Here is a 21,053-nt window from a genome sequence, read left to right on the forward strand (position 1 = left end):
TGCCACCCTTTCCTCCCCTGCCACTCATCATCTCAGACGCATAAACACTCCCTTCCTATACCTATCTCATGTGCACACATGTGCAGCAATACATAAAACATATGTCCAACACACAACACAAGCAATAGCTCTAGGCTCTTGGCAGCAAATGACAGCTCCAGCATATAAGGTCCTTTATTTGCTCTCACAATTGGGAAAGGGTGCATTAAACTTGTACTCTAGCCAAAGGGACTCAATGGCTGCTTTATTCTCTTTTGGTCTCCTTCTCAGCAGGCCATCTCCAGGCTGTGATGAGGATGGATACCACCAAGGGAGTGCTTATTTCCAGATGCTTCCAGCTGAAGTTTCAAGGGCCGCTCTCCTTGGGCTGACAGGTCACAGGCCTGTCGCTGAACGAAGACTTCAGTCAGGAGAATAATAAAATGCTGTCAATTGAGCTAGAGTTCCTGGGAAAGGGGAGGGAGTCAGGCCTACCCAAACTAATGGCAAGGAGAAAAAGATGATTCACCAAAAAGAGGGGGGTATGCTGGGCGCAGGAGGCAAAAACAGCAGATGTTCACCAACCTAAATGTACACAGATAAAGACGTGGAAGCTACACAGTGAGCCAGACTCTGGTGCGTTGCCAACAAAATATTGACTTAGATAAATAAAGGATTAAGACATGTGCCTTAGAACTTTGGGGGCAAAGGGACCCTTGAGCAAGCTGAATTTAGAAGAAAAGACAGACTCTGTACTTAAACATATAGCAATGCCCCAGCCTCAGCTTCCTCTCCCAGGCACCACCACACCCAATTTAGAGAAGGTGTGAAGACTGAAGGGGAAACTTGGTGGTAAAGTACTTGTCTTCATTGTGAAGTCCTAGGCTCAACCCCCAGTACCATAAAAACAAAAACAGAACTCATGGTGACACATATCTTTAATCTCAGCACTCTGGAGACAGAGGCAAGCGAATTTGAGGCCAGCCTGGTCTACATAGTGAGGTTCCGAACAGCCATGGTTATGTATAAAAAACAAATGAGCAGAAACCCAAAAGTAAGATGGATGGAAAGATCTGGAAATGTAAAAAGCCACTGGACAAGCACAAAACTCCCTAAGGAAGAGTGGAGCAGCTGGATAGTGTGTCAAAGGCTAGAGTATACTCAGTAGTTCACAGAGGCCAATGCCGTGACCTATTTCTCCCCTGCTGATCATGCCACGCTGGAAAACAGCAGCACTTTGGGGTCGGGGATGCTGCGCTCTACCGCAGAGCTATGTTCCTAGTCCCCCGGCTCTAATCTGATTTTTACAACTGACCTCAAGAAGGGCAGCCATGAGAAAAAGGGCCTCTAGGACACAACTAAGCTCACATAACTGAGACAGGGGAATGTCCCTGGCTTTTCTCAAAAGTTCTGCTGTGGCTAGGGCCAAGACCCCAGAACAGGAGCCATCTGAAGAACTTCTTGTGTGAAGTTGAGCAGGTTAGTTAACCTCTCTGGGATTCCTTTCCATGCTCCAGAAATGAGCATAGCGCATCCTTCAGAGAGCAAATGAGAACAACGGGCACAACAGTCGTTTTGATTCGCAGCAGCTTAACTGTCAGCGCCTCTGCAGAAACAGCTTCTTTGGAGAAGTCCAGCATCTCTTCTGCAGCACATGCTGGGCAACAAGGTGACTGAAGAAAAGCCTTTGCAGTGAGGATGAGAGTGCCTAAAGGGGTGATAAGGAGGGTTCTATAGGGCCATAACAAAGAGATAATAGGCAAACATCTGCCTCCATGCAAAACCCACGCTTGCAAATCCAGTTCCCAGGGAGCGAGCCATGCAAACAGCGCCCTGACCGCTGACCCTTGTCCCTGCCAATAGTGAAGGTGGCAGGAAAGTGAAAATGATGGGTCTCTTCTGAGTGTCACAGTGCCGTGTTTGTTACATACACGACATAGAACCCTAGAACAGCCAGTGAGGAAAGCAGCTTTCCCACTTGGAAATAGGAACAGTAAAGTTCAAAACTCCTCCTGCCAAAGCAGTGCGGGCCGAGCCTGGGCCACACCCAGGCTTCCAGAGGCTACGTGTCTCTTCAGGGGTCCCACTTCAGACACCTGTCCAACTGTCTCCATGAGAAGAAGCAATAGTCAGGTCTGGAGAGATGGCGCAGTGGTTAGGAGCACTGGCTACTCATCCAGAGGACCTGGGTTCAATTCTCAGCACTCACACAACAGCTAATCACTGTCTATAACTCCAAGAACCGACACTCTCACACCTACATGCAAGCAAAAACACCAATGTACATAAAATAAACAATTTTTTTAAAAAGAAGCTGTAATCACTGGGCAGTGGTGGCTCACACCTTTAATCCCAGGCAGAAGCAGGAGGATCTCTCTGAGTTCGAGGCCAGCCTGGTCTACAGAGTGAGTTCTAGGACAGCCAGGAACTGAACAGAAAAGAAATAATAGCAGGGTTGCCAGGATGGCTCAGTGGGTACAGCGGGTAAAGATGCCTGCCTGCCAAGAAGGGTCTACATGGCAGAAAAGGAGAACTAATTCCACAAGTCCCATGGTACATGTGCCTTCTCTCAGACACATATACACACATAGAAATAAATGTAATTTGAAAAATAAAGCAATAGGGAAAAAATGCAATACTCGTCAATAGTGCAAACGAAACACTCTCAAACCCAAAGTGGTATAGAGCCCATCTACCCATACAACCACTGTCGCGTGAGCCTCAAAACTCTGCCCACTAAAGGTCCAGTAGACTTGAGGGACCTCTGTCCAGTGCTGTGGAATGTGACATACAACAGAAACCATGACTACCTTGCAAACTGCATACCTACAGCATGAGAAAACACCTCGCTGAACTCCAGAACATGCTGACCGAGTGAATCCAAAAGCTGACTTAGCCTTCTCTACCATGATAAAACAAGACAGACAGGGCCAGGAATAAAGCCCAGTGGTAAAATGCTTCCTAGCCTGAAGATGGGTTTCATCCGTACCTGGAAGGATGGAGAGAAGAAAGAGGGAAGGGAAGGAGGAAGAATACAAGAGGGGTTTAACTAAAGAAAGACCTGACCTGCTACCTACTACCCTTTAACCTATCTTTCAGATTCTCTGCGGGTGGAGATAATTCCAAATCCACACACAGTGACCCAATCATAGGTCTTAGAGAAAAATCTGTTGACTTAGACAGTGAGAATGGACTACGTTAGGGCCAGCCTGAGCCAGTTTAGCCCCTGGGACTTGTTAGACAATGCTCCCATGGCAACACAAGTCACTATGCAGTTTCTGCATTCCTGACAGAACTTCAACATCCAGCCCCCTTAACCCACCCTCTCTCTTCCTTCTGGCCTCTCCTGGTTTCCCAGGTGACATCCAGGGAACACTAAGAGTTGCTAGTGACGGAAAAGCCTTTTGAAGAACCCGGAAAGCATAGGGAAAGCCCCAAGAAGAGAAGGCAGGGGACTCAACCCCCAGGCCAGGATTCCTCAGTCAGAAGCCTCCAACTGCCTCCCCACCCAGTTTCCTGGTCATGCTCCCAGACCTGTGGACACATGGCCCCAGTGTCCTCCACAGCCAGTCATTCTGTATTCCCCCATGGCCTGACCCTGTGCCTTTTGACTGACAGCTCCTCATGAGACCTCTCTACCTCTGCAGTTCTACCCTCTCACCGGCCTCCTTGCACATCCCCGCCCCATCCCTCTAGCTTGGCCGTGCCCACAACCTCCTCCAGGAAGCCTCCAGCAGGGACTCCCTCTCTAGTCCTCCAGCCCTGAGCCTCCACCTTGTAGTCTTATTTCCACAGGACATCACAGGCCTGGACATGGGTCCAGGCACCCCATGGCCTAGGGTTCCCTTAAGGTGGTAATCTGTACAGAAAATGAGAAATAAGCAAAACATGCACTTTGGAGCTGAGAAATCTGAGCATGGTGGTTAAAATATGGGAGCTAGCAAACATCAGATCTGGGCCGTTTCCTCTGCCCCAGGCTCCCCCTGCACCATGGCTGAGCTAGGACTAGAAGGACTGTAGTCTGCTCCTCACAGACGAGGCTCTGAGAGTAGGAACCGGGCGCCATCCCCGAGGCCACAGAACATAGCTCCTCGGCTCCAACACCAGGCAGGATTTCTCCTGCAAGCACCCAGGCTCTGTCCTGAGCAGCCCATACCTCTGATAAGGGGGATGGTTTCCAGAGATTGGTGATGTGGCCCTGGAGTCTTAAGATGGGGGAGCCAGGAACCCCACACTTCACTTTCCCCTCTGATCCCCCAACTTCTGCAAAAACCCCCGCCACACACTTCCAAAGAACACTAGGATTTGTGGTTAAAATCCATTTGTTTTAGGGGTTGTGACTCAAATCAAACAAAATTCCAGGCAGGAAGATGACTCAGCAGGTAAAGTATGGCCACCAAGCCTGACGACCCGATTTTGGTCCCTTGTTCTCAAACCTTCCCAAGGACACCATGATGCTGGTGTGTATACACATGTTAATTAGTTAAAATATGGTGCCAGCAGTGATAGTGCACGCCTTTAGTGCAGGCTAGCCAGAGCTACATAGTGAGACCCCAGTCAAAAAAAAAAAAAGCTGTTTTTTTTTTTAACTTTAACCAAACTTCAGTACAATTTTTGCTTTTAGAATTATCCTAATATACAGAACAATGTAAACTAGCAAGAAAGTTCCTCTTGGGAATTAAATGACCTGTGTTCTAGTCCCAGCGAGTCTCTAAGTTGCTGAGTTATGCTGAAAGAGTTCCTTCTCCTTTCAGGCCTGCAGCAGACACCACGGAGAAAGCATCAGCTTTGACTGGGCCCACTGCACATGTGCTCTCTTGTGTAAAACAAATTTCACATTAGAAGGTTTTGTTCAGGGACTAGAGAGATGGCTCAGCAGTTAAGAGCACTGGCTGCTCCTCTAGATGACCCAGGTTCAATTCCCAGCACCCACGTGGCAGCTCACAACTGTCTCTAATGCTAAGATCTGACACCTTCACACAGATATACATGCTGACAAAATATCAATGCAAACAAAATAAAAGTAAATAAATTGTTTTTTAGAAGAAGTTTTTCAGTCAGATAGTGGTAGAACATACCTTTAGTCCCAGCATAATGTGTGTGGGGGGATCTCTGGGAGTTTAAGGACATCCTGTTCTACAGAGCAAGTTCTAGGACAGCCAGGACCATTCTGTGAGACTCTGTTTCAAATAAATACAATATATATTTTTTTTTTCTCTGTGGTCCATCCTCCCAGACCCGCCGCTGCCTACTTCCTGTCTAACTCCCCTCAACTAAAAAAGTCCTGCTCAGCAGAGCTCTATAGTCTGCCTCAGTTTCGTTTCTCAGTGCACTGGCATCCTGTGTGTGCCCTCAGCAGAGTCCTTTCTCCTACAAAGCACTGAAAAGGAGCAAAAGGCTAGAATAACGAAAGGCCTCCCTAACCAAACTCTGTTGGAACTGAGAGGAATGACCTGGAAAGGAAGAGAGAGTCCTGTCAGGGCCAGGCCTGCCCAGAAGCCAAACACACGGTGGGTGGGACAAGCCTCCACAGGACAAGGCCTGGGGACCTAGAGAGATGACCTCCAGAGACTGAGAAGCTCAGTGGGCTTCTGAAAGCAGAGCTGTCAGACAGTCTGAATTCCTGGGGAAGCCTGAGTAAGCCATCCCCCTGCCCCGCTGGTGGAATGCGGCTGGGTGGCCTGTGTGCAGAGCTTTACCCAAACAAGGGCTGCAGGGAGCCATAAACCTTATCTCCCAGGCTCTGCTGAGGTTCCCGGAGCTCAGGCTGAGTCAGAGCCCAGGGCTGGGGCCTGAGGCACACCTGACTCACTGCCGGATGTGTGATCATTCTGGAATGAAACGGGAGCAGAGGGGACCCGCCTCTCTGCACAGTGGGGTGAAGAGGTGGACCAGGTGATCGATTCTCAGGAAGGCCAGAGTCTTACCAGCCAGCCCTAAGCCAATAAATTCCTCTCCCAGCAAAGCTAGGTGCAAACTGTCCCTCAATTTTTCCTCTTCTAAGATATAGAGTTGACACCCAGTCGTTAATAGGACCCAGTGGTTTCTCTTTCTACGCGTTATAAAACTTAAGATCCGACTTAGACAGAAGCAGGGTTGGGAAACAAAGGGACAGCCTGCTGCCAGGGCTGTGCCCCCTGTCACGCCTCCATCCTAAGCAGACCTGGGAGGAGAGAAGGGAGAGAAAAGAGGCTCTGTTCTCTGGTTCCTGGTGTCCCTGAGAAATTCCCCAGCCCCCTGCCAAGCGCCTCTTCCCTCCTCACAAGCCAGTGAGGCCAGTCAGAGAGACAGTGCTTACTAGGCCCCTCTCTGCAGGTGGTATCGATGACATCACCGTCCTCTCTGGAAGTGCACTTTCTCTTGCCAGGTAAGGAAATGTTCCTGTGTCCTCCTCCCCCACTCTCTCCAAGTTGTCCTCTGCCAGTGCTCAGGGAGGCCAATCTTCTACAAACACTGCTCTGATCCAATCACTCCCCAGCCCCGAGCTTCCCATCACATTCTGAATAAAGGTCACGTCTCTCATCTGTCCGCTGGCATGGACTGCCACTCTGAGCCTCCTCTCGGGGCTGTGCCCCTCCCTCATACAGTGCCTCCTGGCCACCTGCACCTGCGGCTGAAGCCCAACCCTCCCTGCCAGCCCCATACACTGCAAACATTTGCTGAAGAAACACGACATAGCAGCCCCTCCTTCCAGCAGCCGGCGAGAAGCCACCCACCCCTGGGACCCTCCTGACAGGCCTGTCACACCCCTGGATGGGTTTTGCTTGCTATTTGCATAGCTGAGCTCTGTGTCTGATTGTAAGCCTGATCCATGGTGTTCTTTATTTGTCCCATCAGATTCTGACAATGACATTGAGAGCTTAGTATTATTATCCTTATTTACATGTGAGGAACCTAGGACTTGGCCGAGCAGTTCGCGCTGTGAATGGTGGGTAGGGTTCGAGCAGGGGTTTGGGTTCCGTATCCACAGCTCTCACACTGCAGACCCCAGCATCGTCCTCAGCACAGGGCCCTCCGCGTTCCCTTCAGCAGAGCTAGGTGTGAGCAGTTCTACCCAGACTCCTGTTCTCTGTTTTCCTCCCAACCTTGTCGCTTTTGCTCTGGATCCTAGAAAGTGGAGGACAGGGAAGAAGTGAGCAATGACTCGTGGATCCCAGGAATAACAGCTAAAGCCTGGGTAGCAGGGCAGAAGCCTTTGCCCCCACCCACTGCCTGTTCTGACGGCCCCCAAGTGTTCTCTCCCGCCCTTCCCAACTCTAGTAGGACACAGGTTAGGCGAGGGGACAGCAGGGAAGACAAAAAAAAAAAAAAAAAAAAAAAAAAAAAAAAAAAAGTTAAGGGGCCAAAATGCAATGACTCACCCTCCTTTGTCCTCCCCTGGGGGTTTAGGGGCTGGACTCTTGAAATTCCAGCCTATCCCTGGGAGACACTTAGATGTCAGTTACCTGGACAGCATGAGGACGACTCTGTTTATTCCAAACTAAGAGCCTGCCATGGCAACCGAGGGCCAGTGCCATTAGGGCTGGGAGCAAAGGTCCTGGACAAACGGGGTGGAGCCATATGTACCTAGCCTTAGAGTTCTGCTGCCAGCCTGCCACCTGTGTGCCACTGGGGCCTGCTCTAACCCAGCACCCCCTTGTGGCCAAGTAGGAACCACCCATTTTCTAAAAACAAGTCGCCCCTCCGGAGGCTTCTCCCGGACACTAAGATAGGAATGAGGAACTGAGCTAACTGCGTAGGAGGGAAAAGAAGGGAGCCTGGAGGGTTGCATCAAGGAGGAAAAATAGCAAAAGCCTAAGAGATGGTGTCTTAGCTGAAGGAGAGCCCAGAACACTGGGTGAGGTGGCAACACCCTCACTCCTGTCTCCTGCCCAGCTGGGACCCCTAGGGCTGCCACCACTCTTTTTTTTTAAGATTTTTTTTTTTTAAATTTTACCTTCTGTGTATGGGTGTTTGACCTGCCTGTATATGTGTGTTAACAGGTACCCTTGAAGTTCAGAAGAAGGTATCAGATCTCTTCGAACTAAAAATGTGTCAGGAACTGAACGTGGGTCCTCTGGAAAGACAGCCAGTGCTCTTAACCACTGGGCCATCTCTCTGGCCCCAACCATCCTTCTTCTGTTTTCTTTTTTCAAGACGGTTTCTCTGTGTAGCCCTAGCTGTCCTGGAACTTTCTCTGTAGACCATGCTGGCCTCAAACTCACAGAAATTCATCTGCCTCTGCCTCCCAAGTGCTGGAATTAAAGGTGTGCGCCACCACCGCCCGGTCCCAACCATCATTCTTAATAATGCACTTTTTGGCAGACCATGGGCCCTTTAAAACTCTGACATGCACCACTAACAGCTAGTTGTAAAAACCTGCCTGTAAAACTGCAGGTCCTGAAGCCCTTCACTAAAGCTGGGAACTGGCCTGGAGACTTAAAAACACAGAGACAGAGACAGACAGAGAGAGACGCTGACATGGGTCATCCTTGACACAAGAATGCCAACTTTATGGCGCTCAGGGGCAGTTTATATAGGGTTCTGGTCACGCCCCTGCTCTCGGGATCTTTCAGCTGCCGACCCATCAGAAACCACTCCCCGGCCATCAAGGTCTGCTCAGAGGAACACAGGTTGTTTACAGGAAACTCAGGGTCTGGGTCTGCAGTCCCCACCAGCTCCTACCAGCTAGTGACTAGGGAACCCCTCTACACACACACACACACACACACACACACACACACACACAGGCTAACAGCTAGTAACTCAAGAACCACCCTACACACACACACACACACACACACACACACACACAGGCTAACAGCAAGTGACTCAGGAACACCCACACAATACAGAGACTCAGAAACACACACACAGCAGCTATTAGGATCTGCATTCATCTCTTTTTGTCTGGGTAATCCTTGCATGGCAAACATCTCTGAACCCCCATGGGAGCCACACAGGTGTTTCAGTGGTCCTTTGGATATCTCACCTCAAATCTGTGGGTGCCGTGCTAGGTTGTTCTGTCTGCTTGACACAAACCCAAATATATCTGGGAAGAGAAAATCTTAATTGAGAAAATGCCTCCATAAGATTGACCTCTAGGCAAATCTGTACGGCATTTCATAACTAATAATTGATGTGGCAGGGCCCTCACCCACCGTGTGCACTGCCATCCCAGAGAGAAGGCCAAGCAAGACAGGAGGAGCAAACCAGTAAGGACCATTTCTCTATAGCTTCTGCTTCAGTTCCTGCTTTGAGTTCCTGCTCTTACTTCCTTTGATGATGGTCTGTGATGTGGAAGTGTAAGATAAAATAAACCCTTTCCTCCTCAAGTTGCTTTTGGTCTTGGCATCTCATCACAGAACAGTTCCAAACTGAAATCGCTATGTAACACCACTGTCTAAGACTTATGGCCTCCCTTGATCCTTGCCTGTGGACAGCAACCCCTGCCTCCAAAACCAGAAGCCTGGATCTGCCTGAAGTCCAGACACAAGAACGTGCTGCCCCAATCTAGTTGAGATCAAACAATGTGACCCCTGTGAAGTGTGGTGCCTGGTCTGCCTTACCTGTGCAAGATGTGCTACTGTCATTTTAAGAGGTGTAGATTGTTTTGTTGGTAGTGGAAGTGGAGGAAGATTAGAAGTTCTAGGTCATCCTCAGCTACGTAGTAAATTCAAAGCCAGCCTGGAAAACATGAGACCTTGTATCAAAAACCAAAGTGACAACAAAAATTAAGAACTTCTTATTAAAAATCAGAGAAGAAAAGGATTGGGCTAGCAATATGACTCCGGCAATAACGGAGCTTGCCTCCAAGCCCGATGATCCATGTGATGAAAGGAAATAAACCATCCTTGAAAGCTGTCCTTTGACCTCCACAGGTTCTCTACAGAGGGTGCCCATCACAGTACTCAGAGACACTTAACTAATTAATATGATAAAATTTGAAGAAAGTAGCCAGGCATAAACCACAGACCTTCAGTCCCATCGGGAGGCACAGACAGGAAACTCTTGAGAGTTTTAGACCTGCCTAATCTGCGTAGTGAGTTCCAGTACAGCTAGGGCTACATAGTGAGAACCTGTCTTGAAAAACAACAAACAAACAAAAAGAATAAAAAGATATTACTGAATGGGAGGAAAAACATTGTAAATCATATATTATAAAGAATGTTAATATTTACATATGCATTAATATACATACATATAACATATTTTATATATACAAATAACACATATATATTAAAACCTCAAATTTTCATAATTTTAAGCCCATAATTTTCTTTTTTTTATATTTATTTATTTATTGTGTATACAATATTCTGTCTGTGTGTATGCCTGCAGGCCAGAAGAGGGCACCAGACCCCGTTACAGATGGTTGTGAGTCACCATGTGGTTACTGGGAACTGAACTCAGGACCTTTGGAAGAGCAGGCAATGCTCTTAACCTCTGAGCCATCTCTCCAGCCCCCAAGCCCATAATTTTCTATGATGGGCCAAAGATTTGAGTGGTAAGATTAAGGAAGAAATACTTCCTGGGCATGGTAGTTCAAATCCATAATTCTAGCGTTTGAGAGGCTGAGGCAAGAGAATTGTCTCAAAGTTTCAGACCGGCTGGGTTGTATAGTAAATCATTTTTTACTATGGATCAGAACTCTATTTCATTCATAAATAAATAAATAAAAGAAATTTTAAAAGAAGAGAATAAGGAGGAGGAAGAGATGTAAATCACAAACTAGTACATGAGAAATGCTTAACCCAAGCTTGGTGGTGTACACACCTGTAACCTGAAACAGGACAGCCTGAGCTACACAACAATGTCCCTTCTGTGTCTTCCAGTCATCCTGTTCAGATCCCAGAGTCTTCTGATAATCCCTCCCCTCCCCCACAGGTCCCTCCAACTTTCCATAGTAGCACTGCTTTTTTGCTACTGTTTGACTTGGGTTTTTATTTTTTAAAGATTTATTTATTAATATTTTTAGGTGCATTGGTGTTTTGCCTGCATGTATATCTGTGTGAAGGTGCCAAATCCCCTGGAACTGGGGCTCCAGCTGCCATGTGGGTGCTGGTGCTAGGAACTGAACCTCTTCTGGAAGAGCAGTCACTGCCTTAACTGTTGAGCCCTCTCTCCAGCCCCTGAAACGTGTAGTCTAGGCTAGTCTCAGGCTTGCAATGGAGTAGAGACTGGCCCTGAACTCATGATCCTCCTACTGTTTTTGAGTTGGGGTCTCTCTGTGTAGCCTGTCCTGAAACTCTCTATGTAGACCAGGCCGGCCTTGAATTCACAGAGATGCACCTGCCTCTGCCTCTCCAGTGCTGGGATTGCAGACAGGCACCACTACACCTGGCTCCTTCCCCTGGTTCTTACCCAGCTGGTATCAGCTGCCATGGCAACCGCAGGCATCTGACTCTCACTCTTTGCCCAGCTTTCCACTGAGGCCCTCTGGTTGCTTTTCATTTACCTCCCTCATGCTTCCTATTAGAGGAGGGGCAGAAACATGGCAGGTTACCTATGAGTCCCAGCTCTGCCACCTACCAGTGCTGTCACTCCCTCAAGACCCTTACCTGGAATCTGGGGTTACTGCTACCAACTTCCATTACCTCTAGATTCACTTAGAATAGCAGCAAGCTTCAGTGCACTGCTCTCTGTAATAGCTGAGCAGCCTTGCTGGCATTGCCACACTTGCCGGGGAAACCGTCCACTCACCCTGCCACCCCCAGAGGCATGGATGTCTACCTGTTTCCTTCTCAACAATCTGATGTTTTGTTCTGTTGCAGTACAAGGAATGAAGCAAGCTCTCCACCATCCCCTATCCCTTTACGATCTTCTTTTATTAAGACTTGATTGATTGACTGATTTTGAGATAGGGTTTCACTACACAGGCCAGACTTGTCTTGAACTCACAGAAATCCTCCTGTTTCTTCCTTTTCGGTGCTGGAATCAAAGGTATCTACCGCCAGGCCAGCACTTAATCATTTTTATATTTATATTATATATGTATTTGTGAGTGCACACACATATGGAGGTCAGAAGACAATTTGCAGAGTTTGTTAACATCTTCTGCTATGTGAGTTCCAGGGATTGAACTCAGGTCTTTAGTCTTAGCCGCAAGCAGCTCACAGGCCAGTCTCTGTCACCCCTGCTTTACAGATGCGTCAGCTCACGGGCCAGTCTCTGTCACTCCTGTCTTACAGAGGCGTCAGCTCACGGGCCAGGCCAGTCTCCGTCACTCCTGTTTTACAGATGTGTCAGCTCACAGGCCAGTCTCTGTCACCCCTGCTTTACAGATGCGTCAGCTCACAGGCCAGTCTCCGTCACTCCTGTCTTACAGAGGCGTCAGCTCACGGGCCAGTCTCTGTCACTCCTGTCTTACAGAGGCGTCAGCTCACGGGCCAGTCTCCGTCACTCCTGTCTTACAGAGGCATCAGCTCACAGGCCAGTCTCTGTCACTCCTGTCTTACAGATGCATCACTCCTATTTTTTTCTTTTGCACCACACGTGGGTTCTATCCCAATCTTCTCAGCCTATGCATGGTGCTGTGCTGGTTCTAGGACCCCCAACCAAGGACACAGGAGACACTGCCTCTTTCCAGCTTGCATGAAGGCCAGTCACACCTGCTGCTACTGCATGTTCTTCCAAGCGCCAGCTCTGGTTTTCTAGGTACTTAAAAGGCAATCTCTACAGGTTTGCCTGTAGCCCTGCCAAATCTAGAGGCAGCCAGAGAAAAGGTAACAGTCACGGCGAATTTACTACACAATTTTAAGAACGGATCTTTGGCCAACCTACTGTCCCATTTCATCCTCTTTTCTGCAGACTCAATGTTAGTACCACTAACATTGTCAATTGCCACTGCTGGATACCAAAGCTAACACAGTTTGCTTTAGATTATGTCATTTGCCGGGTGTGGTGGAGTATGTCTTTAATCCCAGCACTCAGGAGGCAGAGACAGGTGGATCTCCATGAGTGAGGCCAGCCAGCCTGGTCTACAGAGTGAGTTCCAGAACAAGTTCACTGGAGTTCAGTAAGGGAAGGGAAGAAGAGAACATGAGATCTGGCAAAGTCACCCTAGTGAAGGGGGCTGGAGTAGAGAGCAGAGGCGCCCTGGAAGCTCCTAGGATGTCTTCTCTCAGCTTCAGCACCCAGAAAACTCTAGCATCACGCAGGTACTACTCAGCATTAACCCTAGGAAGACCCCTCTGATACAAACAACTGAAGCAATAATACTGAGAGTGCCCCCACACTCCCACTCCAGGGGAGCATGCCCAAATGGAGCCCTCAGAACCCCACCCCAACTCTACCGTCCACAAACTGCCCTAGGACTTCAACAGGGAGGACAGCCCTAGAGAGTTCTGAAAGTCCTTCCTCAGTGCCCCCTGCTCCCCAGATGCACTTGAAGCTGCACATTTCGCCTTCCTGCCCCCCCGCCCCGCCAGGCTCTCTCCAGTCTACTCAACTATACTTCCTGACTCTCTAGAACCCTACTTATGTTATTATAGACAAGCTATCCTGGTGGCCTAGGCTGGCTTCAAATTCCCTATGTATTTTGAATGCCGGATCCTCCTGCACCCATCATTCAGGGCTTCCTGACAGCTAACCAAGCATTCTGCCATCCCAGCTACACCCGCCCTGTTTGTGCTTGTTTGTTTTGTTAGGCAGGTACTCACACAGCCGAGGCTAGCCTGAAACTCCAAATCCTCTTGCCTTCACATCTTTCTGCTCTCCGCTGGCATCACAGGTTCGTGCCACCACGCCCAGCTCATCCTTTTCAATAACAGTTTAAAACCCAAACCATCTACTGAGCTCCCCCTCCAAGTCCATTCTACACCAAACTCATTTTACCCAAAGTTCCACCTCTTTGCTCCAGGTCGCAGAGTGCTGCCAAAACCCCTCCTCTAAGGAAACCGGATCGCTCACCCCTCCAACACTCTGACCCCCACCACGAAGTCTTCATTTTCCCCCAACACTGAGTCACTTCAAGGAGAGGCTCAGGTTGGGTGTGATGTCACCTGCAATCCCAGCACTCTGGAGGATCATAAATTTGGGGCCAGCCTGGGCTACAGTTTGAAACTGTTTCAAACTGAATAAATAATCATAGGACACACTCCTTTGATCCCAGCTCTCCCGGAGGCCCAGAGGCTGATCCCTGAGTTCAAGAAAGATGATGGAACCAGCCTTGCACTCACAGTAGAGACCTCACCACACAAACCTGGAATGACATTCTGAAGGCCCTCCACCCCTATCCCCCCCCTCCTCCGCCCCAGCTCCTCTCAGGGCTGGGCCAGGGAAATAGCCAGATTGATAACAATCTCTGGGCCTTCTGACTCCAGACCCTCACAACGCTAATCCTCTAATCTCCCACTATCTAGTCTGCACAGACCATGGCTCCAGCCCTTAAAAGGCGAGGGCACCTAACTGCGAGGACGAGGACGACCCTGCCCACCCCTCAGTCACCACGGAGCTTTCTCCCAGTTAAACTTGCAGTGCAGGTTTCCTCCCCCTCGGCCGCACAAGGGAATGTAGGGCCTGGGGAAGGGAACCATTTCCTTTACCCTCCTCCCCCACTCTCCCCCCTCACCCCACCGCTCAACCCCCCCTCTTTTCACTCTTTGTTCTCAGCGCTTCTCGGCTGACCGCTCATGCCTCTCCCTCTCCCCAGCTTGGTTCCGCTGCTACCCTAGTCCTTTCTCTCCTTGCCCCCACCCACAGGCCAGAGGCCCAGCCCTAGGGATCTTGGAACGAAACTATCCCCCACCCCGCGCCCCTCTCCCCAGCGCGCCCACTGTCAGGCTGAGTTTTTAGGACCGATCACAGAGGAATCCGGAACTGTGGGGAAGGGGCAAGCTGGCACTGGACTCCTGCGGTCGGTATTTGCCCCGTGCTGCAAGAGGTCAGGAATGCAACCGACCGGCTGCGTTAGCTAAGTGAGATAAGGAGAGGTTGCAGCTCTCCGGCCCCATTGCAAACTTCCTCACCACAGAAGGGCCAGCGCTTCAGGGGTGGGGGAAGATTAGAGCAGGATTTACCAAGGGGCTTAGAGAAAAATCCTAGGGTCCTGGAGTCATTACTGAAAAAAATTCAAAAGTCCCCCAGTGGTCCTCCGTGATCTGAGGCCTCCTCGAGTCCCTCCCTATACCCTCTTGAATGAGGCCTTACTCGGCAGTAAGTAATTCCTATTTGTTTAAGAAGAAGCATTATGATTAACAATCCCATGTTTCACCTACCAGAAGACTAGACAGGCAGTTGTTGGCTTTTTTTCCCTCCCCAAAGAAGTGAAAAACAAAACAAAACAAAACAAAACTCAGTAAGTGACTTTTTGAGGTCACTAAACCTGCAAAGTGCCCAAGTTGGATAACTTGAAGCAAAAAAAAAAAAAAAAAAAAAAAAAAAAAAAAAAAAAAAAACAGCAGAACCTGTTCATGGAACATTTAATCAGTACACTTCAATGAATGGTCCCATAAAATAGGACAGTTGTGGAACTCAGTGGGAGAATTTGTAAAATTAAAAGCCCCTTTGACTGGCTGGAATCTCCAACCCCCAAGAAGCCTTCATGCAAAGCCAGTGGGCATTTGTTTGTATGTTAGTTTGCATCCCATTTGCCTGGCTGTCTCTGGCAACGCCCAAGCTTCACAGCCAGCTCCCGGGGTCCTCCAGGTTTTCCCATCCAGAGGAGGTAGGCTTGGAACAATCCATTCACACCCTGCCTCAGCCTGATCTGCTGACCTGGGCTCATTCTAGGGCCCCTTTCTCTCCCTGTTTTACTTTCCTGTCTGCCCACACACAGTCAGTCCAGCTGGTCGCTCGATAAGGATCAATAAGTCCACTCCAGAGCAAAGAGCACGGCCTTATGTGTGACAAATCCCAGGGCCTGCCCTCAGGGTTTCTCCATCTTCATTCAGGAGGAGTGGTCACGCAGCTGGTGGGGGCTGGGGTGTTGCACAAGTTTGGGGGTTTCTCCAAGGAACAAGATGGAAATTTGGGGAGCACTATGAAGACTGACCTGGAAAGAAAGGAGGCCCAGGGAGCAGCAGGAGGGGCCAGTGCGAGCAGATGGGGGTAGGGGAGAATAGAGAGAAAAGCTAGCTGGTTCAAGCCTAGCCAGGTGTTTCTATGCATCTCTGTCTTCTCAGATCCCAACCTATCCACAGTGTGGTCTGTAGGACAGACAGTGGTCTCTTTCCCCTGCTTTTTTCCCACTACTAGAAAGGGCGTGACACACAGTTGGTGTCCAGCAAATACTGGTTAAATTGTAAGTGCTATTGGGCTGGGGGTATACTCAGCAAGGAGAGTGCTGATGTCAAATATGAGGACTTGAGTTTGATCCTCTGCACTCCATAAACTAGGTGTGATATCTCATGCCTGTGATCACAGGAACAGGAGGATCAGGGGCTGAAGGCCATCCTTGGCTACATAGAAAGTTCAAGAGCAGCTTGAGCTACAAGAGGCCCTGTCTCAAAAAAAAAAAAAAAAAAAAAAAGACTGGGGAAGCAGAAAAAAAAGTAAATAAAAGGATAAAAAGGTGGCCAGACACAGGGGTTGGCTGCTGCGTGCTCACGCTGGTCCGGCTCAAGCTCCAAGGAGAGAGTTGAAGCACAAAGGGTGTTCAGAGACTGTACAGGAGCTAATTAAGGAAATGTGTTCCAAGGAAGTGCGTTCCTGTGTTTTGAGAATATAGATTTCCATAGTTCCACACATACAAGTTTAGCAATGGACAGAGCCACAGCACTGTCTCGGAACCCAGGACCATGAGACCAGAATGTGAAAACCAAGAGACCTGGAGCGCTCAGGACCGTATTTCTCTTCCTCTTTATTTATTTATCAATTTTTTAAATGTGAACGGGTGTTTTGCCTGCATGTGTCTGTGTGAGGGTGTTGGGTACCCTAGAACTAGAGTTTCAGACAGTTGTGAGCTGCCATGTGGGTTCTGGGAATTGAACCCTGGTCCTCTTAAAGGAACAATCAATGTTCTCAATCATTGAACCAACTCTCCAGCCACTCTTCCTCTTCTTGAGCTCCCAGCTTTTCTTCCCCAGGACTCCTGGGGCTCCGACTTAAGCTAAGGACGCTCTACAAAATCTTCGCCCTAGTGGACATCTCTTCTAACTGTGAGAAAGGTGTTAAAAGCGCTATATCCTGCCCTAAAAAGCAAAGGCTAACACCACCTGCCATCCTTCGTGCCCCTGATTAGCCACCCCCTTACAGGGCGCTGAGGGTAGCAGACAGTGCTGAGAGCACGTGATGGGGCCAAGAAGGGCTGCGACCAGGTAGGTCACAGGAGTCGCGCGCTCTTGGCGCCTGCGGCTCCGGGGGCGGGGGCGGGGCCTGCAAGGAAGGTCCCCTCCTCTTTCCCTCAGCGATATAACAGGTCGTGGGTTGCCACTCTCTACGGCCGTCGGAACCTCTGTCCTGGTCTCTCGCTTCGCTCTCCTCTCCAGACAACATGAGCTTCACCACTCGCTCCACCACGTTTTCCACCAACTACCGGTCCCTGGGATCTGTGCGGACGCCCAGCCAGCGGGTCCGGCCTGCCAGCAGCGCGGCCAGCGTCTATGCAGGTGCTGGGGGCTCCGGTTCCCGGATCTCCGTGGCCCGCTCCTCAAGCGTCTGGGGTGGCTCCGTGGGGTCTGCAGGTCTGGTTGGGATGGGTGGCATCCAGACCGAGAAGGAGACCATGCAAGACCTGAACGACCGCCTGGCCAGCTACCTGGACAGGGTGAAAAGCCTGGAGACCGAGAACAGGAGACTGGAGAGCAAAATCCGGGAACATCTGGAGAAGAAGGGGTCCCAGAGCGTCAGGGACTGGGGCCACTATTTCAAGATTATCGAGGACCTGAGGGCTCAGGTAAGGACATGGAGGGAGGAGCCATTCTGGTCATCCAGTGCACTCCCCGACCCCGAAAAAAATTAATAGTGTGTGAGTGGTTGACTCCTTCCGCTCTTTTCACATCCGTCCCCACTTTGGGACGAAGTTAGGAGTACTTCGGATTCCCACCCACAGCCTAGGAATTCCAAGGGTAGTGGCTACACACGGAGTTGGCTTCCCCCACGGGGTGTAGTGGGAAGGGAACAGTATTGAGAATGTCAAAAAAAAGAAAGAGAGAAAGGAAGGAAGGAAGGAAGGAAGGAAGGAAGGAAGGAAGGAAGAAAGAAAGAAAGAAAGAAAGAAAGAAAGAAAGAAAGAAAGAAAGAAAGAAAGAAAGAAAGAAAGAAAAAGAAAGAGCCATAAAGTGGACCCAGACACTCATTCTTTTCCAGTGGGGACAGTTACAGGGTTAAACGGATGTAGCTAAGGCTGAGTCATCTAGAAGTAAACAGGATCCTACCTGTGGGAGGAGCCAATCAGGGGGGTGGGAGGCCCAGAACAGGGGCTTAACAGGTGCACCTGGAGAAAAAGCCGGGAAAGGGTGGGAGGAGAGAGTTGTTAGAAGCTGCTCCTTTGTAGTCCGGATAGTACAGGCCCAGGCAGAGGGGCAAGGTGCCAGGATCTAAGACTCCAGGAAGGGAGAGGAGGCACAGGTGGAAAGGGTAGATGGGAGCGCTAGCCTCTGGCGGTTCCGGGGACTGGGACGAATTCACTGACACAGAAGGAGTGTACACACACACACACACACACACACACACACACACATACACAAAAAAAAGAACCTGGCACTCTCACCGCAATCTTCTGCTTTAATCCACCCAGATCTTTGCAAATTCTGTGGACAATGCCCGCATCGTCCTGCAGATCGACAATGCTCGTCTTGCTGCTGATGACTTCAGAGTCAAGTAAGTCTGAGGCTGCAGCTAGAGCTAAGAATGGTCTACTCCAGGGCCTAGGTTGTGTGTGGGGGGGGGTTCCTTTGCAGAGGCTTATTCAGGTGAGGGTCCATTGAGTGGTCATTCAACTATTAATTCATGCAGCCCAGTTTAAGCCTACTGCTCCCACAGTCAAGAATGATGCCTGACCCAGGCAATGGGTTTGTGATGGGTGCAAGACTAGGCTAGGGAGGTGGCACTGGTTGAGAAGGTTCTAGATCAGATGGGACTCACTGATCACCTCCACTCCTTCAGGTATGAGACAGAACTGACCATGCGCCAGTCTGTGGAGAGCGACATCCATGGACTCCGAAAGGTGGTGGATGACACCAACATCACGAGGCTGCAGCTGGAGACAGAAATCGAAGCCCTCAAGGAGGAACTGCTGTTCATGAAGAAGAACCATGAGGAGGCAAGTGGGGCTGTTGTGAGGCCAGGCTGCCCCAAAAAACAGCCTCGCGTGGAAATTAGAACCACGAGCCTGGGTTATCGGCCTGTTCTGATTAAGAGCAACCCCAGTGGATCACTTATGTTCTATGGCTCACCCAAGTTAACCCACATTATCTTGACCTCGTAATAGTATACCTGACTTGCAGCCCTACCGCTTGGAAAGCTGAGGCAGGAGAATTGTGTGAGTGAGAGGAGACGGAGAGGAAGGTAGAAATTGCCGGTCTTAGGACATGGGCTGATGGTGGAGCTGGTAGGTAGGGCTTCTGGAAGAAGTTTAAGATAAGGTGTGGGGGGGAGGGTGCAAGATGAAGAGGAAATGAGCTGGTTCCGACAATGAAGGAGCAGAAGCCCTGACCTAGCCTGCCAAGTGCAAGTCCAGGGTTTCCTCTGCTCCCACCATTGCCTCCTAGAAAAGACCCTCAGTGAGGAACTCTGACCTTCAGTGCCCCCTCTTATATGCCCTCTCCCCCGTTTCTGCCTTCTTCAGGAAGTTAAAGGACTGGAAGCCCAGATTGCCAGTTCTGGATTAACCGTGGAAGTGGATGCCCCCAAATCTCAGGACCTCAGCAAGATCATGGCTGATATCCGGGCCCAGTATGAGGAGCTGGCTCAGAAGAACCGTGAGGAACTAGACAAGTACTGGTCCCAGCAGGTATACAAGAGGGAAAGGCTGGTTGCCAGGGTGTGAGGGGGAGGCTGCCAAGGAAGGCAGGTCTTGACTGACCCTCCCCAACCTGCAGATTGAGGAGAGCACCACAGTGGTCACTACCCAGTCTGCGGAAATCAGAGATGCTGAGACCACACTCACAGACCTGAGGCGCACCTTCCAGGCCTTGGAGATTGACCTAGATGCCATGAAAAATCAGGTGAGAGTCCCCCAGTCACCTACTGAAGTTCCTTTGAAACCAGACCTCTGACACTCGGCCTCAGCCCCACTGTCTTACCCCAATCCTCCCCACATAATCAAGAGACCCCTACGATGAATCGCTTCTCCGTATTTCCCATTTCCTCCTGCACTGGAACCTAATATTGATACACAAGTGGTCCTGATGGCCCTGTCAGAGAAGGAAGGGCTGAGCAAGCTAGCACTTGGGACTCACCCTCCTATCTTTCTTTGCCCTGCAGAAGATCAGCTTGGAGAACAGCCTTAGGGACGTGGAGGCCCGATACAACATGCAGATGGAGCAGCTCAATGGGGTCCTTCTGCACCTGGAGTCAGAACTGGCACAAACCCGGGCAGAGGGGCAGCGCCAGACCCAGGAATACGAAGCCCTGCTGAACATCAAGGTCAAGCTTGAGTCTGAGATTGCCACCTACCGCCGCTTGCTGGAAGATGGCGAAGACTTCAGGTGAGTGGGATTCTACTAGCCACACAAGTGAGGGTCTTTTCTCCACTTCTGGAACTCTGGGAAGTCCCAAGTTTTGTCTGTTTATTGGTAACTCCTGAGCAGTGGCTTCAGGACAGTGAAGGTTCTGTCTCGTGAGAAACAGTGACTAAGTATTGCCCCTAGCTGTATTTGGGATCATTCAGCCTTGAGTTTCCCTTTTCTGGAAGAAATGGCTGGGGAGAGGTTGGAAGTAAAGATACGGATCAGGGAAAACTTCTGAATTTCCGGTCTCCTTTCTACTCTGTGCGGCTGCTTATAACTAAGGCTTCGTCATCTGTTACAGTCTCAGCGATGCCCTGGACTCCAGTAACTCCATGCAGACCGTCCAGAGGACAACCACCCGCAAGGTCGTGGATGGCAAAGTGGTGTCCGAGACCAACGACACCAGAGTTCTGAGGCACTAGGGCTGAGAAGGAGGCTACCCCTGGGGACCAAGACACCAATAAAAGTGTTTGTGAACATGTC

General features: G+C 49.8%; 1 protein-coding gene and 3 long non-coding RNA genes across 7 annotated transcripts; 2 read left to right on the forward strand and 2 right to left on the reverse strand.

Moving 5' to 3' along the window:
- Positions 1-149: 149 nt before the first annotated feature.
- Positions 150-7,507, reverse strand: LOC119822277. 3 transcript variants are annotated; one of them, XR_005286761.1, is made up of 3 exons: positions 7,341-7,507; positions 6,278-7,086; positions 150-389 (listed from the first exon to the last, which is right to left on the reverse strand). It is a non-coding gene; the product is annotated as an uncharacterized LOC119822277 (long non-coding RNA). The 3 variants fall into 3 exon arrangements; XR_005286760.1 differs by having other exon boundaries at positions 150-1,687; XR_005286759.1 differs by lacking the exon at positions 150-389 and adding an exon at positions 2,363-5,159.
- LOC119822278 lies at positions 5,512-8,137 on the forward strand. Of its 2 annotated transcripts, XR_005286762.1 has the most exons (4): positions 5,512-5,616; positions 6,295-6,346; positions 6,817-6,907; positions 7,962-8,137. It is a non-coding gene; the product is annotated as an uncharacterized LOC119822278 (long non-coding RNA). The 2 variants fall into 2 exon arrangements; XR_005286763.1 differs by lacking the exon at positions 6,817-6,907.
- Positions 8,138-8,682: 545 nt separating this feature from the next.
- On the reverse strand, positions 8,683-10,079 carry LOC119822279. The gene is made up of 3 exons (XR_005286764.1): positions 9,935-10,079; positions 9,528-9,645; positions 8,683-9,010 (listed from the first exon to the last, which is right to left on the reverse strand). It is a non-coding gene; the product is annotated as an uncharacterized LOC119822279 (long non-coding RNA).
- Positions 10,080-17,308: 7,229 nt separating this feature from the next.
- On the forward strand, positions 17,309-21,053 carry Krt18 (keratin 18). The gene is made up of 7 exons (XM_038342384.2): positions 17,309-17,794; positions 18,638-18,720; positions 19,006-19,162; positions 19,688-19,852; positions 19,941-20,066; positions 20,326-20,549; positions 20,872-21,053. The coding sequence occupies exons 1-7, from the start codon at positions 17,393-17,395 to the stop codon at positions 20,990-20,992; spliced, it is 1,278 nt and encodes a 425-aa protein (XP_038198312.1). The 5' UTR covers positions 17,309-17,392; the 3' UTR covers positions 20,993-21,053.

Source organism: Arvicola amphibius, chromosome 9, assembly GCF_903992535.2.
Source record: "Arvicola amphibius chromosome 9, mArvAmp1.2, whole genome shotgun sequence".
NCBI lineage: Eukaryota > Metazoa > Chordata > Mammalia > Rodentia > Cricetidae > Arvicola > Arvicola amphibius.